The sequence below is a fragment of the Aethalodelphis obliquidens genome, unplaced genomic scaffold, assembly GCF_003676395.1.
Source record: "Aethalodelphis obliquidens isolate GAN/ISIS:26980383/991018 unplaced genomic scaffold, ASM367639v1 scaffold1, whole genome shotgun sequence".
NCBI lineage: Eukaryota > Metazoa > Chordata > Mammalia > Artiodactyla > Delphinidae > Aethalodelphis > Aethalodelphis obliquidens.
The window spans coordinates 66,941,250-66,965,954 of NW_020837945.1; the positions used below are offsets into that span (position 1 = coordinate 66,941,250).

General features: G+C 36.9%; 1 protein-coding gene across 2 annotated transcripts in view; it reads left to right on the plus strand.

Annotated features, from left to right (window-relative positions):
* Positions 1–24,390, plus strand: part of STXBP5L (syntaxin binding protein 5L) — a 362,740-nt gene extending 338,350 nt beyond the window's left edge. For both annotated transcript variants that reach the window (XM_027105973.1, XM_027105977.1), the window contains 6 exons: positions 1,721–1,960; positions 13,013–13,373; positions 17,693–17,858; positions 20,312–20,423; positions 22,391–22,611; positions 23,188–24,390. In XM_027105973.1, coding sequence (XP_026961774.1) covers positions 1,721–1,960; positions 13,013–13,373; positions 17,693–17,858; positions 20,312–20,423; positions 22,391–22,611; positions 23,188–23,229 — 1,142 coding nt within the window. In that variant the 3' untranslated portion in view covers positions 23,230–24,390. The remainder of the gene's footprint in view (positions 1–1,720; positions 1,961–13,012; positions 13,374–17,692; positions 17,859–20,311; positions 20,424–22,390; positions 22,612–23,187) is intronic.
* The last annotated feature ends 315 nt before the right edge of the window (positions 24,391–24,705 follow it).

Genomic DNA, 24,705 nt, shown 5'->3' on the forward strand with positions numbered 1-24,705 from the left:
CACACACACACACACACACACACACACACACACACACACACACACACGGGAGTCCTGTAACTGCTGCTATTGTCTTGCTGATAAAAAGCTTTGGGACTAGAAATAGGAAAAAATAATCTTAGGAATATGCTATGGTAATTCTATGCTATAAAGTAATTCACCATTACCACCCCTCAAAAAACTTGGTAGTAATGATCTATATTATTCTTCAAATTTTTAAAATAAAATTTTTAGGGACTTCCCTGGTGGTCCAGTGGTTAAGGCTCTGCACTTCCACTGGAGGGAGCGTGGGTTCGATCCCTGGTTGGGGAACTAAGATCCCACATGCCATGCAGCTTGGCCAAGTAAAAAAAGAAAATTTTTAGTTTTTTCCTTTAACACTATGCCATACTAAATTTGGTCCAGATGATCTTCTCTCACAGGTGCCTATGAATAGCAACCTAGAAACATTAGCTAGGAATGTTATAATGGAAGCAAAATGTAAAGGTTATAAAGGAAGTAGTACTTTTAATCACTGGATTGAATTGGGAATTTTGAGTTTTAGACTTTTCTGCCTCTAACTTGTTGATTCTGGGAAAATTACTTAACTCTATGTCTCTGTCTCCAAATCTGTAAAATATATAGATTATTTCCAAGCTCCCTCTCAGATCTAAATTCTATTACAAACAATTATTTGTATAAACTTGCTGAGGGATAGAAGGGGGAAATTAGGAATATTATATTTTGGTTTGTAGAAAAAGGGATAGTCTGGGGAACTTATATTTGGTTTTATTGTATATTATTTTATTTATATATTATATTATCTCTTTTTATAAAAATGAGTCACACTTATACCTATCAAAAAGGAAAGGAGAGGGAAGGCAGTAGAAAGAGGAATATGAGGAACTTGTACTCTGGAGTGATTATATGAACAATACAACCTTCCTAATATTTACCTGAGGTGGTGAGTTTCTGCTTGTTGGAGTGTTACACATGTGTAAGAGTTGATGAGCAGGAGAACCTGAAACCACCTTGTTTCCTTTAAGTGGGCTGAAGCCCTCTCAGAAAGATTATTGGTGGGGTGGCATTGTCTAGGACTCTGTATTTGGCCCTAGGCAAAGCCAAGACTGTATTTGCATTCAAAGTAGGCAGCTTGTAACTAGTTCAGGGAGATAACATTTGCTCTTTAGTCTTGGTGTAAATATAAATAGTTCAATTTTTACAATTTTAATTACTCCAAATATAACAAACTCAGAGGAATGTATTTACCACAGAACATTTGTGACCCTTCAGGTAAGTAGCCACAATGTTGTCAGTAAGTGGGAATTGTCAAGAAATCATTAGAAGTACTTCCAACAATTGAGAGATAGGAGGGAAACATAATTAAAACTGCACCAGAAGTTCCTGTAACCTTAACTATTCAGACTAAACATCTTTTTTTTCTAGATTAGAGAATTTCAACTAACTTGTGAGGTGAGGTAGAGAGAAAAACACAGTGGACTGGATCTCTGGAGACTCAAGGTCTAGTTCCAGCTCTTCCTAAGTTTATGATTTACACTTCTGGACTTGTCTCTTCATCTTCAAAATAAGCTGGTGAACTGGATAAACTGCCTTACAGATCAGTTAACAACGAATCAAGTTCTACTTCTCCCCCATAGTTTTGGTTTTCACTTACTAAGTTTGACTTTACTTGTTCTGGAAACACACTAAAACTAAATTTTTGGTTTTTAAATTCCCATAGAAAGTCGAGAAAATTCCTATAATCGCTCGAGAAGTTCTAGCATCTCCAGTATTGACAAAGATTCTAAAGAAGCGATTACAGCACTATACTTCATGGAGTCCTTTGTTCGGAAAAATGACTGTACTATCTCCCCTTGTTTGTTTGTTGGAACTAGTCTGGGAATGGTGTTAATCATCTCCCTAAACCTACCTTCAGCAGATGAACAAAGATTTACAGAGCCAGTCATGGTATTGCCAAGTGGTAAGAGTTTTTATTTATTCCTTCATTGCTACTTTTTCAAATTTAAATATATGGTATTTTAAAACATTTAATTTGTATTGATCTGGAGCAAAGATTTAAGTATTCTGTATAATAGGAACTATTAAGAATTTTATAAATCATATACTATCCCAAGTATTGCAGCTTACTTGCAGGGTGAAATAGTCAACCATTTCTATGGTAATAAATTGTGGAACTCCCAACCTAAACAGTGCCTTGGGAAATAAGTTTCTGAAAAGCATTTAGGAAAGCCTTAAAGCGAAAGTTTAAAATTTTTAATGAATTGAAGCATTTCTCCAAAGTTACATGCCAGATCAGAGCCTATGAGTGTTTTACATCATCCTTAAAGAACTCAGATGATTAAGTTGGAAGCAGTCTGACTTGAGGTGGCTTTCTGAATTCATTGATAATCTGTGCCCATCTTGTTTTGAAGCCATGCCACACAATTTCTTCCCTTTTTATCCTAGTACCTAGAGAATTTGACCCACGTTATGAGTATTGTTGCTAAAGTATATGTTGTATTCTCTTCCTACTTGACTTGTCTTTTTCCTTTTAAAGAGATGTGTGATTCCTCCTGTTATTCCTTTGAGTATTTTAAAATTTATTCTGATCAATAGCTTTTTCATATATAGAAAAGAGAGTAAAAGTTATCTGAAAAACATTTCTTAAGTAAAAATAATTTTATTAATATATAGGATAAGGGATTTTATTTTAAAAGAACACATATATGGCATGGTAGGTTAGATAGAGTTCTGTTTTCTTTGTTAACTGGCATGCTAAATTCATATAGATGGATTGTAACTTACTGTAGGTAGAACAGTCAGCTCTCTACTAGTGAGGCAAATTCAGATAAACATATTGTATTTTGTGTGTGTATGGCTTAAAAAACAGAAGTTTATTTTCTCACACTTCTGGAGGCCCAAGATTAAGGTGTTGGCAGGGCTGGTTTCTTCTGAGGCTTCTCTACTTGGCTTGCAGTTGGCCACACTCTCACCATATTCTCACGTGGCTGTCCCTCTGTGTGCTTGTACCCCTGGTGTCTCCCCATGTTTCCTAACCTCTTCTTGGAAAGGCATTTGACAGTTTGGATGAGGGCCCACCCTATCAGCCTCATTTTAATTTAATCACCTCTTTAAAGGCTCTGTCTCAAATATGGTCACATTCTAAGTCAGTGGAGTTTAGGCCTTCAACATATGAATTTGGCGTGGGGGAGGACAAAATGCAGCCCATAACATGCACCATATTTTAAAAGTTAATCTGTTAGGATCACTAGATTTTAATTGTAAACATATTTCACAATAAGAAAATATCTTTTATTATAGTTCTAATTTTAAGGAAATATGTATAATTCTCTTATACTGGTTGAGAGAGAGCCAGATCAGTAAGGTCAAAATGAATTTTTAAGTATTAATTCAATCCATTATTTAACTCAATAAATTTGTATACAGATTGGATACCTAATATATGCCATGTATTCATCAAATTTAAAGGTAAAAATCAAACTCCTGTATACACAAGTTTACAACTGTGAGTGAAAGACAGTTTTCTAATAAGAGATTTTCTAACGAATGTGGTTTTCTATGCCACAAGCATAGAAATAAACAAGTGTCTGGAACTAATTTAATGGATCTCTCAGTACTATAAGAAAGTTCTTCAACATTCTTAGCAATTAGACTTAAAATGATGGCAAAATACAAAATAAGTATATATTTAACTTAATATTCTGGCATCTGGTTCATAAATATTTGCGTACTCTTTCCTTATCCATTAAAGAGAGATAATGAGAAGCTATCTTCAAGTTTCTATGTCAGTATTCCATTCTTTCAAGATGTTAGTTAATATATCAGTATCACTTCATCAGTTGTAACGAATGTACCACACTAATACAAGACCTTAATAACAGGAAAGGACAAAGGGGGCATATGGGAACTCTCTGTACTATCTGCTCAATTTTCTGTAAACCTAAGATTGCTCTAAAAATATTAAGTCTATTAAGCAGTACCTGTAAGGGAGGAAACTATGAGTCTAGGTTCAGATCTGTTTTATAATTAACCACTGAAAGAGAAATAGCCTAATTGGAAGCCATAATTTATGACAATAAAAAGAAAAAGGAAGGTGGAGTTTCATAAGAAAATATAGAGGAACTTCCCTGGTGGTCCAGTGGTTAAGAATCCGTCTTGCAATGCAGGGGACACTGGTTCGATCCCTGGTCGGGGAACTAAAATCCCACGTGCTGCGGGGAACTAAGCCCGCGTGCCGCAACTACTGAGCCCATGCGCCACAACTAGAGAGCCCGAGTGCCACAACTATAGAGCCCATGTGCTCTGGAGCCTGTGCACCACAACTAGAGAGAGAAGCCAGCACACCCGCGCACTGCAACAAGATCCCGGGTGCCACAACTAAGACCTGACGCAGCAATCAATCAATACATACTACAACAAGAAAGGGTTACAAGTGGAATAGTCTGATAGAACTTAAAAAAGAAAGAAAAAGAAAAACTATAGAGATGACAGAAAGCCAATTCAAATTTAAAGTAGAAAACTTGTCCCCTCTTCCTCACATCTCACTTCCTGACTCCTTCTTCACCTTCTTTCCAGTATCTACTCTCCACTAGTCTCCACTGTTCCACTAGTCCCTGCCCTATCGGTACTGCTCTAGATTATGGGGACCATTTTTAAAGGTTTGGAATCGGAGGCATTTCCCTCTTCTGTTGCCAGTGCTAAAGTGGGTGACATGTTCTCAGGCTCTGAAGGCATTCTTCCCATCAAAACATTGTTAAATTACCTTTTATCAGTTGGCCTAGCAAAATTTATCTGAGTCTAGCAATTTCCTCAAAGTTGAATACAATCTATTTTGAAATTTATTCATCCATTCATTCAACATACATTTCCCAAGCTCATACTAATTAATTAGTCACTGGGGATACAATGGTGATCAGGACACAGAATGATCTTTATTCCCAGATTATATGTAGGGAAGAACAAAAGTAAACAGAAAATTACAATCAGGAAAGTAAAGAATACTGTGCAGCATAGGAGGCGGGGGTTTGGGGAAGACCTCTCTAACACAGCAGCCATCTGAAATGGGACCGGTTTGGAAGGGAGCTGTGCACAGTACTGATGTTTAAGAGTAATTTAAAGCAGCATGAGTAAAAACCTAGAGGTAAAAAAGAGCATGGCACAGCCAAAGCCTAGAGATAGAATGGTGCTAGTTGAGGCTGGAAAAGCAGGCAGGGGAAGATTAGAGGGCCTTACAACCATGTTAAGGAGCTGGAAAAGACTTCCTAGATCTGTGGGGTTTTTGTTTGTACAAAAAAAAAAATTGTGACGTGGTATGCTTTTTTATCTCAACCGCTGGTGCTTAAATTTTCTAATTGTAAAAAAATCCAAATACAGATGAAGATAAATGAAAATTACGCCACCAGCAAACATTCCCCCTTCTCTGTCGCATCTCCCCCTCCACACTTCTGCCCCTAGAAATTTTACTCTCCAACAGTAATTCTTTGAGAAATTTGCTGAGATTCTAATTTTAAAGCCACTTTATTGAAGTATGATTGACATATAAAAAGCTGTACATATTTAACGTAAACACCTTGATGAGTTTGGAGACAAGTATACATCCATGAAACCATGACCAAAATCTATGCCATAAACTTATTTATAACCTCCAAAAGTTTCCTACCCCTCTAATTTTTTGAGACTCACTTTAAATCCTATTTCATTTCCATGTAACGCTTTGTGCTACCAGCTACAAATTATTCTGTAATTACCAATCCTGCTACATGAAGTGCCTATCACTGCTTTGTAAAAAAAAATTATTTTCATGCTTCATAATCAAACTAGAGATTTAAACTCATGATTAAACTAAAGATTTTCCATAATAAATTCATTCTCTTTACCCCCGAACTATTTCTTCTTGCTCTTCTCCCCATTTCTGTTAATAGTGCCATGATACTACCTAGATGACTTCCATCACTTCCGTTTCTTTTCTGATCCCTTTACTTACTGCCTCTGTACTGGTCTTATTACAATATTGTCTTCATCACCTAATTTCTATACACCATATTCTCTGATACCTTTCACTTACCCATAGAAGCAATTTCTTGAAAATCTTGGAAGTCAGTGATCTCTATAAGCTCAGCTTTGTTCTACCTTTCTAATCTGATTTCCTGCTACTTCCCAGCACCAGCTCTCTGGTCCAACCAGTCTTATTTCCTCACTTCCCTTTTCTCTTTGCTACCTGTCAATCATCTATCATTGGTGGATATCATATGAACTTCATGTTTGTTGCCAAAATTTTGGAAAACGTGTATCAAGTTTCTTGGGAGCTGTAAGATTTGGAAGAATTTTCTACAGACTAGCTCTTGGATCCAGACATTTCAAATTTCAAATCTTATTTCTTCTACATTATCTATATATTTCTAATATTGACATAGTATATAATTTGTAATATGATCTTCAGCCCTGCACTTCCATGTCAGATTAATGCTGAGTTGCATCAGGGTGGTGGGAGTTTTCCTAGGAGCCATTCCTATACCTAAAAGGCTTTCAATAACCTAGACATGGTAGTGATTGTGAATCACGTACATAAGTCTACTAAATTCTAGATGTACCCCCATCTTAATTTCCCCTTGTCTAGATTCCTGAAATGCCTATTCACTACAATGTCACTTAACTGGAAAAAAATTACAGTGGAAAGAGAAAGGAGTTTAACTTGATTGTGGTTAAAATATTTTAGTTTCACAAACTTAAAACCCATGAACACATGCCTCACTTAAAGAAGGGCTGATAAAGAAAAATTAAAAATGTAAGAGATAAAGATTTGTGTAGCTGGACTTACCTCATTTTCTCTAGATTTTCCTTTTTGTATACTAAGGATATGATTTTAACTTACTAATTCAGTTTTTTATTACATATTATCTAAGCTTAGATATATTTGTTTACATATCATCTAAGCTTAGATATATTTGTTTTCATATGCAAAAGTATATCAGAGATGATCTTCTTGCCTTTATTCTTTTTCTTACAGTATTCTTGTGTTGTCCTTTGCCTGCTGACAAGAAATATCTCCTAGACTTACCCTCTACTCTAGACTTTTCCCAGCCCACTCCCTATGTCAGACTTACTTGCTAGCATTTAATTCCTTTAAAATCTAGCTCTCTGATGAAGAACAATTAACTTATGCAAATGTATAGATGAGTGAATGTGCTATCTCACAGATATAATATGAAACTAGTTAATAGGTTTTGTCTGGAGATCAAATGAGAAGGATGTAGTTTTTCATCTTAAGTCTAAACCTTGATGAGAAATTTCGCTCTATGCAAGTATTTAGTTAGGGCCTTTCCATGTAAGATGTATATATTTCAAACATATTTGTGAAATTCATGCATTATATCTTAAAAACTAATACAGTAAGAATATAGTTCAAGCATAATGATCGTATTTGACTGAAGTATAATCACAGCTTAATACAGGAAAACAAATATACACACTCCACTTATAGGTAGCAGCTCTATTAGTTGTTTACAGTTCTTATTACTAGTTGTATTGAATGTGTTTGTAGCAATTCTATTTTCCCCAAAGTAGATATACTGTCACTTGAAACTGCTGAATAAAGCATGGAATCTGTCTAAGCCCTTAATAGCTAGACACGTGGGAAGCTATTAAGATTTTTAGATATTTTAAAATTCATTGAATTAAAAAAGCAAAATAAAATTCTCTACAGGTACTATCAAAAAAATGAAATTTCACATACCCTTTTGTCACATGCTACTGTCATGAATTCAAACTCTTGCCAGACTCCCTTCTTTTATGGAGAGATTAAAAGAATGTACTTCTTTGGGAAAATCCAATGATCTAGATACATAGTTCTTAATATAGTAGGATAACCTAGAAGAAATGGATAAACTCCTAGAAACATATAACCGACCAAGACTGAATCATGAAGAAACAGACAGTCTCAACAGACCTGTAACTAATAAGGAGATTTAGTCAGTAATCAAAAATCTCTCAACAAAGAAAAGCCCACTTATCTTTTAAAATTTAATTTCACATTAATTTATCTTGATTGTCTTGACAACAAATTCTCATCAATGATACGGAAATTTGAACTAAAGCACTAAATCACTGAATTTTAGAGTGAGAAAACACCTAAAGATTATCCATCCCAGTAGCCATCACTTTAGTCTGTATCAGAATCACTTGGAGGGTTTGTTACAACCATTCTCAGAGTTTCTAATTCAGTAGGTCTGGGATGGAGTCTGAGAATTTGCTTTTAAATAAGCCGCAGGTGATAATAGTACAAATGCAGTTTTGCATGCTGGGATGGAGAAAACAATGTTCTTTCCTCCTGTATAGGGAAAAAGCCAGTCCTTCCTCCTTCCGTGTTTCTCCTGTGCGTTTCCTTTACTTTCACACGACTACCACACTCACAACACTTCTGACACCAGATGAGTGGAGGTTTTCTCCACAAACAAGCAAGTCTCTGAGACACCAGCTGGGTGTTCCACAATTTAACGCAATTCGGACACTATCTACATGGAAATAGTGTCAGATCACACAGGGTAAGTTCTCAGTCCAATGAGACTGTCCCCTCCCGCTCTTTCAGATGCCAATCCCAAGTCACCTGTTCTTCTGACCTGAGGTTTCCACAACCTCCTCCTCGGGTTCAATTAATTTGCTACAGCAGCTCACAGAAATCAAAAAAACTGTTTACTTACTGCTTAGCAGTTTCCTATAAAAGGATATAGCTGAACATCTGATGGACGAGATGCCTAGGGCAAGGAACGTAGGATGGGACGTGGAGCTTCCATGCCTTCTCCAAGAGCTCTCTCCCACAGCTCTGCCTGCTCAACCCGGAAGCTCTCCAAACCCCACCTTTTGGGTTTTTAATGGACGTTTCCTTACACAGGTGTGATTAATTAAACCATTGCCCATTGGTGATTGAACTCAATCTCCTGCTTCTTTCTTGGCCCCAAAAGTAGGGGGGTGGGGCTGAAAGTGCTAACCCTCTGATCACCTGGTTGGTTCCCCGGCAAGAAGCCCCTATCCTTAGGTGAGGCCCCCAATCACCTAATTAACAAAATGAAAGACACCTGTGTTGCTCTTGTCAGGAAATTCCAAGGATTTTAGAGCACTGTGCCAGAAACAGGAATAAAGACCAAATAGATATTTATCATAAATCATAACATCATACATATGTAATATGGTTAATCACAATCCTGGTTAAATTTAATTCTACCTACTTTATTTCTGTATCTGTGTAGCTGGATATGGCTGGAGAATATATAACCAGACTAAAAAGTCTCATTTTGAAATAAATCATCATTAACCTCAAGTGGGTTCCTGTGCTGCTGGGTAGTCCTCTGTCCACCCTCTTGAACAATAATTACATATTTTCTCCACTCTCCTCAGAGCTCCCATACCTCCTCCACTGTTTTCAATCTCAGCTAATGACCATGTGTCCTCTTTCACTGAGAAAACTGAAACGGTCAGATAAGAACTTCAGCAGCTGCCACCACCATGTCTACCAACCTGTCTGTCTGTATCTCCATGGTCTCTACCTTTTCTCCTGTTGTGACTGAACTGTAAGCTCCTGACTTGGTGAATGTCTCCACTTGTACACTAGATTCTACTCCCTTTCACCTACACAAGAAAGTCAATCCAGGAATTTTTCCTGTTTCCTTTATATAATTATAATAAATATTCATCATTTTACTAGATCAGCATACAAACATGCTGTTATTTCGCCCATTAAAAGAGAAAAACCCTCCTTGAATCTATTCTCCTACAATGCCCCATTTCACTTCTTTTTCTTTAGTGCAAAATTCCTTGAAATAGTTATGCTATATTCACTATTTCCAATTTTATTCTCCCATTCTCTCTTGAGTGCATTCTAATCAAACTTTCCCCCACACCAATCAACAAAAAGCTCTATATAAGTCATCACTGACCTCACTGCTAAATCCAATGGTCAATTCTCAAGTCACATCTTACCTGACACATTAGCAACATATTGCAGTTTACCATTTTCCCTACCTTATAACATTGCACTTTTCGCTTAGATTCCAGGATACTTTATTTACCTAGTTTTCTTCCACCTTTATAGCCATTCTTTTTCAGTCCCCTTTGCTCGCTCCTCTACATTTCATTGGACTTAAAACACCGGCATGCTCAAAGACAGACTCCTTAAACCTTTTCTGTTTTCTATTTATATTCAAGCCCTACATGAAATCAGCCAGCCTCATTACCTTAAATGCCTTTTGTAATCTAATGGGTCATATATTTATACTTATAGTCTGGCCTATCCCCAAATTCCTGATATAGGTATCCAGTTATAGGTATATGACATACACTTGGATGTCTAATAAGTATCTCAAACTTATGTCCCAAACTGAGTTCCTAATATTCCTTTCCTTTCTCCCACAGTCTTTCCCATATCTGTTAATGGCAATTCCATCCTTCCAGTTTCTCAGGTCAAAAGCATTAGAATCAATCTTGACCACTGTATCTCTTTCACACTCTAACCCCAACTTATTGGCATATTCTGTTGGCTTGACCTTTATAATATACTCAGATTCTGACCATTTCTCACCCTTTATACTATTACCACCTGGTTTGAGCAAGCCTCTATCCATTTCTCACCTGAATTATTGTACTAACCTTTTAACTGCTCTCCTTTCTTCCAACCTTGACTCCCTTTAGGATATACCCAGCACGAAGAGTGATCCTGTTAAATGGAAATTAGATTATATTACTCTATTCTCAAAATCTTCCCGTCTCATACCAAGTAAAAGTCTAAGTCTTTACTGTGTCCTACAAGAACCTACATGACTTAGCTCCGTATTATCTCTGATCTCATCTCCTATAAGTCTGTCCGTAACTGCTCCAGAAGGTCAAGATCTGTGAATAGTTTGAGATTTTACTTTACTTGCAAGCTAATAAATTTAAGTTGCCAGTTTCATGGATGCTGATAGAAGACGTGAGACTCTTGGATCAGAGATAAAGGATAATCACAGTTGCCAGAATATTTTGTGCTGGTTTCCTGAGCCTTAATTCCACAGTACAATGCAAAGAAGCCTCCTCTTCTGTATAAATCTGCTCAGGCTGCCTTAACAAAATACCACAAACTGGGTGACTTCAACAACAGAATTTTATTTTCTCACACTTCTGGAGACTGGAAGTCTCAAATCAACATACCTGCACTGTTGGTATCTGGTGAGAGCTCTCTCCCTGAGTTGCAGACAGCTGCCTTCTCACTGTGTACTCATGTGACCTTTCCTATGTGTGGGGGAGGGGAGGGGAGGGGAGGTGGGGAGAGAGAGAGAGGGAGAGAGAGAAAGAAAGAGCTAGGTCTCTGGGTGTCTCTTCTTATAAGGACACCAATTCTATCAGATCAGGGCCCTACCCTTATGACCTCCTTTAACCTTAAATATTCCCATAGAGGGCCCATCTCCAAATATCAATACATTCACACTGGGGGAGGGGGGGGAGGGCTTTAATATATGAATTTGGGGAGGGGAAATGAACAAATATTAGTCCTTAACATCTTCTACTCTATTTAAAATTTAATCACACCCTTTTCCAAGAATTTCTATCCCCTTTTCTGCTTTATTTTTTCCTTAGTACTTATTGCTATCTAATCTCATATATATACTTACCGTATATATTGTCTGTCTCTATCATAGAAAGTTCTGTGAAGGTACGGATTTTTATCTGTTTTATTCACTATTTTATTCCCCTGTGCCTAAAACAGAGCCTAGAACACATGGTAAACCCTCAATAAGTATTTGTTGATTGAATGAACTAAGATTTTAGTGGGGAAGACTGGTAATTTGGAAAGCTGGAGAAGGTACACTTCTAGCCAGTAAGACCTCTTTTAGGAGGAAAATCCTCATTAATTGTCTGGTGAATTATTTACTGTAGACCGAATTGTTAATATCTTACTATAGAAGTCCTTAAATTTAAGCTTCCTTTGTAATGTGTATTTCTGAAATAGTAGAGGCTATATTTTGGACTTACTGAGCTTTTTTTTAAAAATCATGTTACATCATCTAAACATGTTATTTTTAATTTTAAATACTTTATAAAGTACTTTCTAAATGGAATGTATTTTTATAACACCCTTCCTAAGTCTCTGGTACATGTACACTCCTGAGGTATATCAGCCTGGGATAACTTCCTTACTCTCTCTACATGATGTCAAAGGAGAAAGGAAAGAAAAGGCTGCTAGGGCGCTGCTTAGGGGAGAATCTGCAAATGTCCAAAGGTCAGTCTACCCCAAGTTACTTCCTAAGCTTCATTGTATCTTGTCTCTGGGACTGGTAAAAATCACCCATAGGTAATAGTTTGGCATGGATATTCAACCTTGGAGAGTCTAGGTGAGTAAACCATTTTTCTGTATAAAAGGTGCATAAGCCTGCCTAAACACCAAAGCTAGTTTGGATTTTTTTTAATACAATCAAAATTGCTAGCATGAACTCTAGATATTTAAATTTCATGAAATATTCTGAGTGTTCATTTTCAGAAGAAGAAAAATAGCATTTTCTAGTGAATGAGTCTATAAAATAAAGAAGTGGAATCAGTTGGCATTATTTTTTCAGCTGGTTATTCAATAAATTAAAATTATAAATTTTCTAAAATTTGCTCTTTAAAAAAGTATTTTAATGAATACTGTATAGTATAATGAAAGGATACTGGATTAGGAATTAGGAAACCTGAGTTCTAGTCCAGGCTCAGCCACTGACTTGCTATGTGACCTGGCCCAAGTCTCATCATTTTTCTGGGTCTCTGTTTTCTCATTAATATAATGAGAGGATTTGACAAGTTGATGTCTTAGACTCCTTTTAGACCCCACCTTTTATGATTCCAAGTTATTGCAACTGACGAACTCACAAATCTACTGATTTATGTATAATACTGCAATATTATGACACTATAGATATGAATTATCATAATATAAAACATTTATCACCCATAGATGAATAGCAGCTGTTTTAGAATTTCATGTGCCAGTGATATGAAATTGTTTTTATAGGTACATTCCTCTCATTGAAAGGAGCTGTCCTAACATTCTCCTGTATGGACCGAACTGGCAGATTAATGCAACCACCATATGAAGTCTGGAGGGATCCAAACAACACAGATGAAAATGAGAAATCTTGGAGAAGAAAGCTGGTCATGAACTGCCCCTCTCCATCCCAAGAAATAGGAGATCATCAGTATACAATAATCTGCTCAGAAAAACAAGCCAAAGTCTTCTCACTGCCTTCTCAGACTTGCCTCTATGTTCACAACATCACCGAGACATCTTTTATACTGCAAGCAGATGTGGTGGTCATGTGTAACAGTGCCTGCTTGGCATGCTTTTGTGCCAATGGGCATATCATGATAATGAGGTACTTGCCTTCTTTATAAATTATCTGGTAATCATAACAGTGCAAACAAGGTACAATTATGAAAAGTATATGTGTAATGTGCAAGATGTTATCAAGAAGCAACCTGAGATCATTGTTTCATTATGTTTGTGAATGTTTTATTGCTCAAAAGTTTGAGGAGACTTTGAGTTTTTATTTGTTTTTGTTTGCTTTTTGTTTGTTTTTTGTTTTTGCTAAAAATGCTTTGCATTGTGAATGAAATATGTTAATTGACATCAAGGAATCTAAGGAAAGAGTGATTCTCCAGTCATTCACACATTCATTCAACATTTATTGAGCACATGTTATCTCCCAGATGCTATGCTAGGCACGGGATATATGAAGATGAATAAACTACAAGGAAAAGAAATGAACTGTTACCTTTACTATGTTTCATAGTACACACAAGAATTTTCCATACAGAATTTAATTTTATCCTTATAACTTCTCTAGGACATAGGAAAATAAAGTGTTATTTGCATCCTCCATTTTACATATGTTAACAAATTTGCCCGAGGTTGCAAGTCTAGGAAAAAGTGAGATCAATACTGAACAGTATACTAAAAGTCATTTTATTTTAACCTGCTCTAGCTATGCATTAAGAAATATACATGGAGGGAGAGCTTGGATGCGCTTTTGAACTGAAGTCGTAACTATATTGGAGGCTAGGTGGAAACAGATGTGAGGGATAATTGAGGGAAATTTGCTGAATGTAAAACCAATTGGTTGTGAAAGGTAATGGAGGTCTTTAAATCTCAGGGTTAGAAAAGAACTTAAAGGTTAAAAAGTTTTATCATGAACTTGGATAATAGTGAGGTCATTAGCAGATAAGAAAGTCAGAATTTAGAAAGACTGATAATGAGAAGTTTGGGAATGAATTGAGAATGAATGCTTGGAATGTGAGGTGCTTATATGCCAGCCTGCAGAAGTTTAGCCAGCAATTTAAGGTCTGGACTCTTAAAAAAATAGGGATGGAAGATACAGCTCTGGAAACCATTTACGTAAATGCATTAGTGAAAGTTGTAGCCGTGAATGAAATCATCAAAGAGGACACTATAAAAAAAGCGGAGAAATAGACTGGTCTTAGGACAAAAATTGAGGGGGAGGGGTGCATATGTCTACATTTATGTAGTGGAGAAAAAAGAAACTCCAGCAAAGGAGATTGAGAAGTCATCAGAGAGCTAGGAAAAGGATCAGAGTAGCAGAACTTCATGAAATGAAAACGACAGCAGAGTATCAAAACGATGGTCAAGAGGTAGTACAAGAAAAAACCCTAGATCTGGCACCTAGATATTAGTGATCTTTGAGAAAGCAAATCTTAGGAGCACGGTGGAGGTAAGACTAAATTTCAAGGGGGCAAGAAGAGGCAGTGGCATAGATCAGGGGCTGACAGACTACAGCCCCAGGCCATATCTACCCTGCCCTCCCCCCAATCTGATATTGTAAAGCTTGCAAGCTAAGAATGGTTTTTACATTTTCAAATTGTTGAAAGAAATCAGAGAAGAATATTTCATGATATGTGAAAAGTATATGAAATTCAAATTTTCAATGGCCATAAACAAAGGTTCGGGGAACACAACCACACCCATTTGCTTACATACTGCCCAGAGGGGCTTGTGCACAGTAGGGCAGAGTCGAGTAGTTGCACTGGAGGCCTAAAATATTTACTATCTGGCTCTTTAAAAAAAAGTTTGCCAACCCCTGAGACAGTATTCTTTGGGGAAATTTTGGTAAAAAGAGAGATGAGAGACAGGAAAGTAGTTCGAGAGCAAACCTGGGTGTTTGAGAGTGTTTTTATTGTTATGTTTTATTTAATAGGGGAGACATGAGTAGATTTGTAAGCCAAGAAGTAGTTAATGAAGGAGAAAGTTTTGAAAACATAAAATCATTTATGGCCTGCTCATTCTCTTACATATTTCTTACTCTTTCTCTCTTCATCTGGTTTCTCTTTCTCAAGCTCTTTTTAAAGATTTCTGAAGGCCATTCCAGTCTTGTTTGAAAATAACGACTTAACTCCTAGACATGCCTTAGTTTAGAAGGAAAAAAAAATGTGTGTATACACTCCCCTGAGCTCACGTTTAGTCACTCAAAAATGTTATTTCGCAATTGAGTTTTTAGCTTGATAGTGACTACTTACCCTGTTTTTGCAAAATTTTAGTATGTCTTCTTTTCTTAAATGGTACATCTGAAAATTAATTTCTACTTAAATGAATACATGCTACATCTACATTTATGAGGAGGGGAATTTCTTGAGAAATGAAAAGCAAGAGTTTAAAAAGCAACAGGAGTCATAGCAATAGGAAAGATAAAATGATCTCTGTCTCTGACCTTTGTAAAAGCTGTTTTACATGATAATGACTACTTTAATATTATGTCCTAGTGGAAACTCTTTGTGTTCACGAGGATCTCAAAAATATTTGAAAAGTGATTTTGACATGATTTTAGTAATGTGTAAGGTGTGGCTAGGAAACATGTGGCTTGAGTAACTGGAGTCTACAAATTGGCATGCTCCTGACCTTGCTAAGCATATTCCCAGATCTTTCCAGACCCTGTCAGAACTTAACTACAGGACTTTCCTGGCAGTCCAGTGGTTAGGACTCCGTACTTCCAATGCAGAACTTAACTACACTGAGCCCAATCTCCTCAAGTCCTAGTTTTCAGATAGTTGCTAGGTAGGTATGATTGCTCATGTGCCAATGTACCCAGACCTAGAAAAGAGTAGAGAGAGATGCAAGAGGCTTATCTATGTATAAAGTTCTCAAATTGGGCTGAGAGAGCCATTTTTAGTGGGAACCATCTTTAGTTACCTGACACTATTTCCTTATAAAAATGTCCTTGCACAGAAAAAAACTTTTTTTTTTTCATCTTTAAGAGTACTTGTTTCCTAGACCTTAGCAATTGACTTACTCTTTCCTTTTCCTACCAAAAGTGATTACACCTGTTGTATTTTGTTGGCTTACTTTTATTATGCTACATAGACAACACAACTTATCAGGAAAGTCCATAGGAACCTCTTCCCCACCACAGCCCATTAATCTGAATGAATGGAAGTCTGTTTAACTGGGTTTGTTTGGGACTCATATCCTAAGGATCTTTGTTACTTCAAACGCCATCACATGTATTTTTAATATACTTTTTTCATACTAAATCTTTGAAATTCAGTATATAATTTACACTTACAGAATATCTCAAATCAGACAAGCCATATATCAACTGCTCAATAGCCACATGTGGCTAGTGGCTACCATATTGGACAGCACAGCGCTAGGACCTCATGAAAAACTTATTCCTATAGCACAGATTTCAGGTCCCATTTTATATGGTAAGATTCTAGGGCTTAAGTTGTAATTACAAACTACTTTGATAAGAGAAATAAGTACTTTTTTTTCAAGGTGCTGGTTTTATGATCTGGGTTAATTTAAAATCATTGTGCACACTACAATTAGTAGAATGATTTCAAAGCTTGAGATTTAACTACAAGTTTATTTTTCTCTTTTTGGCATTAGAGATGTGCTTTAAAAGCATCGAGATTGGTTTTCTTTAGTAGTTTGTAAATCTGGCTCCAGTGACAGTATCCAAAAGTACATTTTTATAAATATGTAAGCAGAATCATTTGACTACAACATTAGGATAAGCATAGAGCCAATCAGTAAGACACTTGAGATGTGGTATTAGCTTGGATGTGCAAATTTTGATCTATTATTTGTAACTAATTCTGTTACAGCCCCCAGCCATGTTTGTTTATTAATCATCCCTTCAGTGCAGGTGCCCTAAGTCATAGGTGACTTTCACTTTCTGTGTATAGAGGAAGTAAAGGAATGGGGAGCAAAGCCACTCCATTCCCAGGCACAGTGAACAAGACCCACTTCATCAGTGTATAACCTCCTCAGACCCAGTTCTGCCTTAAAAAGAGACAATAGACCAAGTATGCAGGCAGCCACTTTCTAGCTGTGGTGTTTCTGCCATAATCAAAGATTATAACTGTACTGTAGGAACCTGTGAAATGCTCCAAAAAGCATTTTGAAATTGCTGGCCACTGCATTTAATCCATCCTTCAAAGACATTTGCTAAGTATCTGTGTGGATTAAGATAGAAGAACTGTGCCCATAATTTTTTGTGAATATGATTTTATGTGAAAGTCTAGTTTACTACCATTGAAAATTCAAGAGGATAAAGAAACAACCATAAAGTAGTGGTATAAAAAGTATTGTTTCATGTAAGGATCTGCACATTTTATACGAAGAAATTAAAAGCTTCTAACAACTTGAAAATGAAATGTGGATTTGTTTTTTTCCATTCAGCCTACCTAGTCTTCGCCCAATGTTGGATGTTAATTATTTGCCACTGACAGACATGAGGATAGCACGGACGTTTTGTTTTACCAATGAAGGACAGGCATTATACCTTGTCTCTCCTACTGAAATTCAGCGGTTAACATACAGCCAAGAGATGTGTGATAATCTACAGGTAGGTCAGGCACATTTATGAATAAACATAGGACACAGTTGTAAAAAGAGAAAAAGTTAGAAAGATGTCTAAAAGCTAAAATATTATTGAGCCAGACAATAAATATGCCTGCCCTAGAACATGTTTTGAATGTATGTTCATCATTGTGATGCTACCAAGTTCTAGTGTGGTTCCAGATATACACAGAAAAAAATAAGAAAAAACGGGATGTGCGAAGAATGTGATCACACATATCAATGGTTGTTTTGTGTGTTTTATTGGTTTTTTTGCCTATGGAGAATCCTCTGAAAGATTATGAAAATCTTCCTCCAGGGTGGGGAATATGTATGTACACACAAAAATTCTGCATACAATTCAGGGAGTTAATGAAATTTTTTTAAAGAAATCTTAATTGTGATTAAGAGCCATACAAAATAAATACATATCCTGTAGGTTAGAATTGGGCATTTGTCTTTGATCATAGCGGTTAAGCAGAACCTAGAAACAAATATAAAAGCCTATCTAACCTTGGATAAGTAAATGTGGTCACAAAATGTTAAAAGGCATCTTAGGGATTTAATTGGTTTCTCCTCCTTATTTTAGAAATAAGAAAACTAAAACCCATTCATTACAATATAGAGGTTCAGAGCATAAGCTCTGAACTATTTAAGTAGCATTTTGCTCACTTATATAACTTTGGCCATTTTACTTAATCTACTACCTTGGAGCACTGCTGTGAGAATTAAGAAAGAATTCATATAAAGCACTGAGCACAGTGCCTGGAACATAATAAGCTTTAAAAATAAATAATAATAAATGTTATTCAACAAATACTTAGAGTTTTTTATATGCCTGGTACTTGGCTGGGCTCTAGGAACACAATCATAAACAAGATACGAGTCCCTACCTGTTAGTGTGGAGGGAGAGATAAGTAAACAGACAACCACAATACTCTGGAAAATGCTGTTATATGGCTGTGCCGGTGCTGGGGAGACATGTGAGAGGGGCACCTGGGTTGATGGAACAAAAGGGAAGGGGTAGTTAGAAAAAGGTTGTGAAGGATGAATAGGAGTTATCCATAGGAATGGATGGCTGGAGATGGAAAAGGTAATAATATTCTTGACAGAGCAGAGGCATGCGACAGCCCCAAGGTTCAGGCAACTTCCAACGAAGTGCTGAGTTGGGAAGTGGAGAGAGTGAAGGGTTGATGCTGGAGAGTTAGTCAAGAACAGAGCTTGGAACACCTTGTAAGCTCCTTAAGGAATCTGGCATTTATCCCCAGGGCAATAGCAAGTCATTGAAAAAGTTTAACAAATTTGTTTATTAAAGCTAATATTCTGGTTGCAGTATGGCAATTAGTTTTGTGGAATTAAGACTAAAAGTAGGGAGAAAAATTTGGAGGCTTTTTAAAATAATTAAGGCCAAAAATAATAGTGGTTTGAAATAAGGCAGCCAACAGTGAGGAGAGAGAAAAGTTAGCAGATTCAATGGCTATAAAGTGTAATCAGTCGGATTGGAGGGTTATTAGATGTAGGAGTGAAGGAAAGGAAGGAATTAATAATTATTCCTGTATTTCTAGGTTGGGGAACTAAGTAGATGGTGCAGCCATTTCCAAAGAGAAGGGATTCAGAGGAAGAGCACAGGTCTGGGGAGTAGAGGTGAAAGGGGATGATGATGACAGTCATGCTGCAAGTTCACAGACAAACTGATATTAGGTCAACGGTCTGACTTTGGGTTGAAGTTCCTTCCTCCAAACCAATGGTTCTCAAATTTTGGTCTGCTTTAGAAAGACCAAAGCAAGTTAAAACTTTTTAGGGCAAGTTAAAAGTTAGGAAAAGTTAGAGCAAGTTAAAAATACAGATAACCAGAACACATCTATGCAAATTTTGATTTAGCGCATGTGGAATAAAGCCAGTGCATCTGTGTTTCTAACAAGATATCTCCCCAGTCATTCTAAATTACATCAAATATTAAGAACAATTTTACCTCACCATGCAGTAGCTGCCTACTTTGACTCATTTAAATTATCTTGAGCTACTTCATTATTTTGTACGTGATATAAAAATAAATCCAGCCTTTCTCTACACACCACCTGGTTCCAGAAAGGGAACTAGGACAGGAAAGACGCTATGGTAATTGAAAAAGAATCAGAGGTCTAGATTGGCAGTCACTGATCAAGTGTAAATTAATCCTAGGGTGAATATTAGCTTCCCATGCTTTCTAATTGTAGAAGGAAGAAACGAAGAGGGCAGAAAAGTGAAAATTTTAGGATGTCAGTTCTTGGAGAAGGGAAGGGAAAGGAAGGAGATGGAGAAAGAAAGGCCAGAGAGAACTGGGAGCAAAGCAAAAATCACCAGGAAAATATATGGAGAACAGACTGCCTTTTCATGACATGCTCAAACCTGCCACCATGTTATCTTTTGATCTGTTACTTTACTCTTAGTCTAATGCTGTTTTCTTTTGATCTGATATAGGACATGCTAGGAGATTTGTTTACTCCCATAGAGACACCAGAAGCTCAAAACAGAGGCTTTCTCAAAGGACTGTTTGGTGGAAGTGGACAAACATTTGACAGAGAAGAGCTCTGTGAGTAACAGAAGACCTATTTCTAGACTAGCGTTTTGCTTCTATACCATGAAAACTATTTGTTTACCAAACATGAATAAAATTGGTCACTTTATATTAGATGCAATTCTAATAGTATATGCAATTCATAGTACATGCAATTCATACAAAAAATGAGTAAGCTAATAAATGTGTCATTTGCAGATAGATCATACCTGCAAGGCAGGGTGAAGACATTTGATTACTAAAATCTGAAAAAATGTTTTTGAATCTGCCTGCCTTTACTTCTAGGAAACAGATTATTTATTCAGAATTCAAGGTTTACCAATGGTACAGAATAAATTACTTTAAAAAAATCTACCTGCGAAACTCTGATGAACAATAATCAAAATGCAGTAGAAAGATACTAGGGAACATTTTCAGAGATAAATTAAGAATACATTTTCCAGAATATCTCACCCACCATTTGGTCTTACAGATCAAAACTCCTTTTTTGAATTTTTAACTATGCAAAAGATCTAGGTACCTCCATACAATGGAATAGTATTCAGCCATAAAAGGGAATGACGTTTGATACATACTACAACATGGATGAACCTTGAAAACATCATGCTAAATTAAAGAAGGAAGACAAAAATGGCCACATATTGTATGATTCCTTTTATACAAAATGTTCTGAATAGACAAATCCATAGAGACAGAAAGTAAATTAATAGTTGCCAGGGACTGAGGCAAGGAGGGACTAGAAAGGGACTGCTAATAGGTACAGAGTTTTCTTTTTGGGGTGATGAAAATGTTCTAAAATTAGACAGTGGTGATAGTTGCACAAATCTGTGAATATGCTAAAAACCACTGAATTGTACACTTAAAAAGGGTGAGTTTTGGGAATCTCCTGGCAGTCCAGTGGTTAGGATTTGGAGCTTTCACTGCCGGGGCCAGGAGTTCGATCGCTGTTCTGGAAACCAAGATCCCGCAAGCTGTGCAGCATGGCCAAAAATTAAAAAAAGGGGTGGTGGTGAATTTTATGATATGTGAATTTTATCTCAATAAGCCTCTTATTTTTTAAAAAACTGATCTAGATTCCATTCCTAATGTTATATCCTTGGGAATTCTCACTAAATTTTTACTAAGAGAGCTGTTTTTCAATATTTAAAAGTTACTTCATTAAAATTAAGTGAAAATGCGCTTTGTAAATGATGGGGAAATTTTTAGTCTTTTATAAAGTTCCTACAAATGTTTATTAATGCCCATCATGCATACACCCCATTCTCTAGTATTTACATACACACACACACAGAGATTTTTGAAAAAACGACAACTGCGGCCTACAAAGACTGACAGCAAGATGAATACAGAAGATTGGAATGCCAACTTGGGCAGAAATTTAAATAAATGATCAGGCCTGAGATTGGAACAGACACTAATATGGGTTAAATATGAGGTCACAATAAAATTGTGAGCATCCCAATTCAGCAATGTCAAGAAATGCAATTGGGCTTCCCTGGTGGCGCAGTGGTTGAGAGTCCGCCTGCCGGTGCAGGGGACACGGGTTCGTGCCCTGGTCCGGGGGGATCCCACATGCCACGGAGTGGCTGGGCCCGTGAGCCATGGCCGCTGGGCCTGTGCGTCCGGAGCCTGTGCTCCGCAAGGGGAGAGGCCACGGCAGTGGGAGGCCCGTGTACCGCAAAAAAAAAAAAAAAAAAAAAAAAAAAGAAAGAAATGCAATTATGCCATATTGTATGGAACACCCCCCCCCACACACACATAATAAGGCATATGGTACCAATATCTCTCTCAGTCTCTTTCATGGGCATTTTTCTTCGGTAAATGCTAACATCTGCAAATACAGATCTATGATAGGAACAAATATGTCTCTTCATGAGAATTATGACAGTAGAATTCAATGTAAGTACTTTGGTGATAAACTTGACTATAATTACTTGAATTACTGACAGAATGTTTTAAATTGCTATGGCTTGAACTCCCAGTTGGGGAAGCTTCAGCAGGAAAAGCATCACGCAGCCTCGCACAGCACATTCCTGGACCAGGTGGTATAGAAGGGATGAAAGGTGCTGCCGGAGGGGTGATGGGAGAGCTGACTCGTGCACGGATCGCACTTGATGAGAGAGGACAGAGGCTAGGAGAGCTGGAAGAGAAAACTGCAGGCATGATGACCAGTGCAGAAGCATTTTCCAAACATGCACATGAGGTAAACTGCCTAAGTAAATAAAGGCATCTTCATACAGTAATAACTTTAAACATTTAGGTCCTGCAAAAGAAAGCCTAAACAGAGATGTCACTGAAAGTAATCCTGTGTGAGAGCCAAGGTAACTGGGATCTCATTATAAGTATTATAACTCCCCTCATATTGGGGGGAAAAAAATTTTTTAATACTATATTGATACTTCTTTACCTTAGAGGATGACTTAAAAGAAAATTATCCACTGGTTCTGGTACACTGGGTCTATATTGTGCATCAGCTGCTAAAAAGGTACTTAGGTTGATTACATGATCTCCCCCAACAAGGTGTGAGGGGGCAGTAGAGGCTGGGATCCACACACCCCTTTTTGTCTCAATCATTAAAAATCATTTCCTGTCAGGCAAATCTTTAGAGCTTGATTGGTTTTTTAAAAAGTCTTTCTATATGCACTTTATTTCAAAAAATAAAGGAAGTCTTATAAGTTTTGAGATTTTGATATGCATGATTAGCTCAATATGAGCTTGCTTTGATTAGCACTTTTAAATAATTTTTTAACATCTTATGTTGACTATTTTTTCTTTGCAGTTAATGCTGAAATATAAGGATAAGAAATGGTACCAATTCTAAACTTCTAAAGAAGCTATGACTGCTTTGAGAAACCATTATTCAGGGAAACCATATTTATTCCCGGCATCACTATTCAACTGCTAGAAGACAGTTTCTTCCACAAAATGTTCCATTACAGTCCATCTGAAGTTATCATAAGGGAGACTTATCAGAGACACTGTACAACCCAAAGGCTGGAGCCCTGGTTAAAACCCCAAGATATGGCTGAATTTGCCTCTTCCCACGTGGAATGGAGCTATCATCTTGGCATGTCGTTTGCTAAGGATTTACATTTAGGAACTATGGGGAGTCCTGATTTGAAAAAATCCTGTACAAACAAAAACCATTAATGCACTTAATGAACAAAAATTTTGCATGATAAATTAACATCTTAAGAGGAAAAGAAAAAAAAAGCATGTTGTGACAGAAGAAAAAAAGATTTATGGTAAACTATTTTTATAAATTGGACCACACCTGACAATTTAAAAAAATCTGTGTTAGAAGGTATCAGTGCATTTCAAGTACATTTGCAATACCCAACTGAAAAAACAAACAAAACCAGACTTTTCTTTTCATCTATAACTTTCATTATCTAGAACATTATTGAATTCTTATGGCAAGAGTCTGATTAACGTTCTTCTCTCTCCATAATATTTTACATTATTCACAGTTCTTGGTCATAATCAAATATTGCCAGTACAGTAAATTATTCCTAACACAATTATATCCATTTCTATCACCCTCAGAACAAGTTGCTATTTTTAGTCACAAACCGTGCAGGGTTGGGTCACCTCGAAGCATTTTTTCAGCCTGGCTTATACTCTGCAGGGGAGTTGACAATAGGTTTGGGGAAACTAGACTTACAGGAACAATGTAGTTAGCTTTGAGAACTGATTTCACTCACTCTGGTTTCAGGTTCTAAAGTGATATATTTTTAATGCTCCATTTGTATCCTTGTCTGCCAATTACACAGTATATTACTGTTCAATCCCAGTGGGGTCTTCAATTCAAAGGTGCTCTTGCAGCCTGACACAGACCAAACTGGTCATTCTCTTTAGTCTGATTCAGTAAAACCTCAGTTAATGTTTTAGGAAAGGGATTCTGACATTTCTGATTAACAAGGGCTTTCATTAGAAATTACTTTTTGGTTCAATACTTACTATTAAAAATTGTTATAAAGTGGTGGTGTTTTTGCTATCTTGGCTTTAGTCACCATTATGGACAACAGAAATTTTGTCACTCAACAGGCTAAATAACATAAGCCACAGGATTATGTCAACAGGTACCAAATACCTATTCCTTATTAAAAGCTCTTTTAAAAATGGAATGAAGAGGCTTCCCTGGTGGCGCAGTGGTTGAGAATCTGCCTGCTAATGCAGGGGACACAGGTTCGAGCCCTGGTCTGGGAAGATCCCACATGCCGTGGAGCAACTAGCCCCGTGAGCCACAACTGCTGAGCCTGCGCGTCTGGAGCCTGTGCTCCGCAACAAGAGAGGC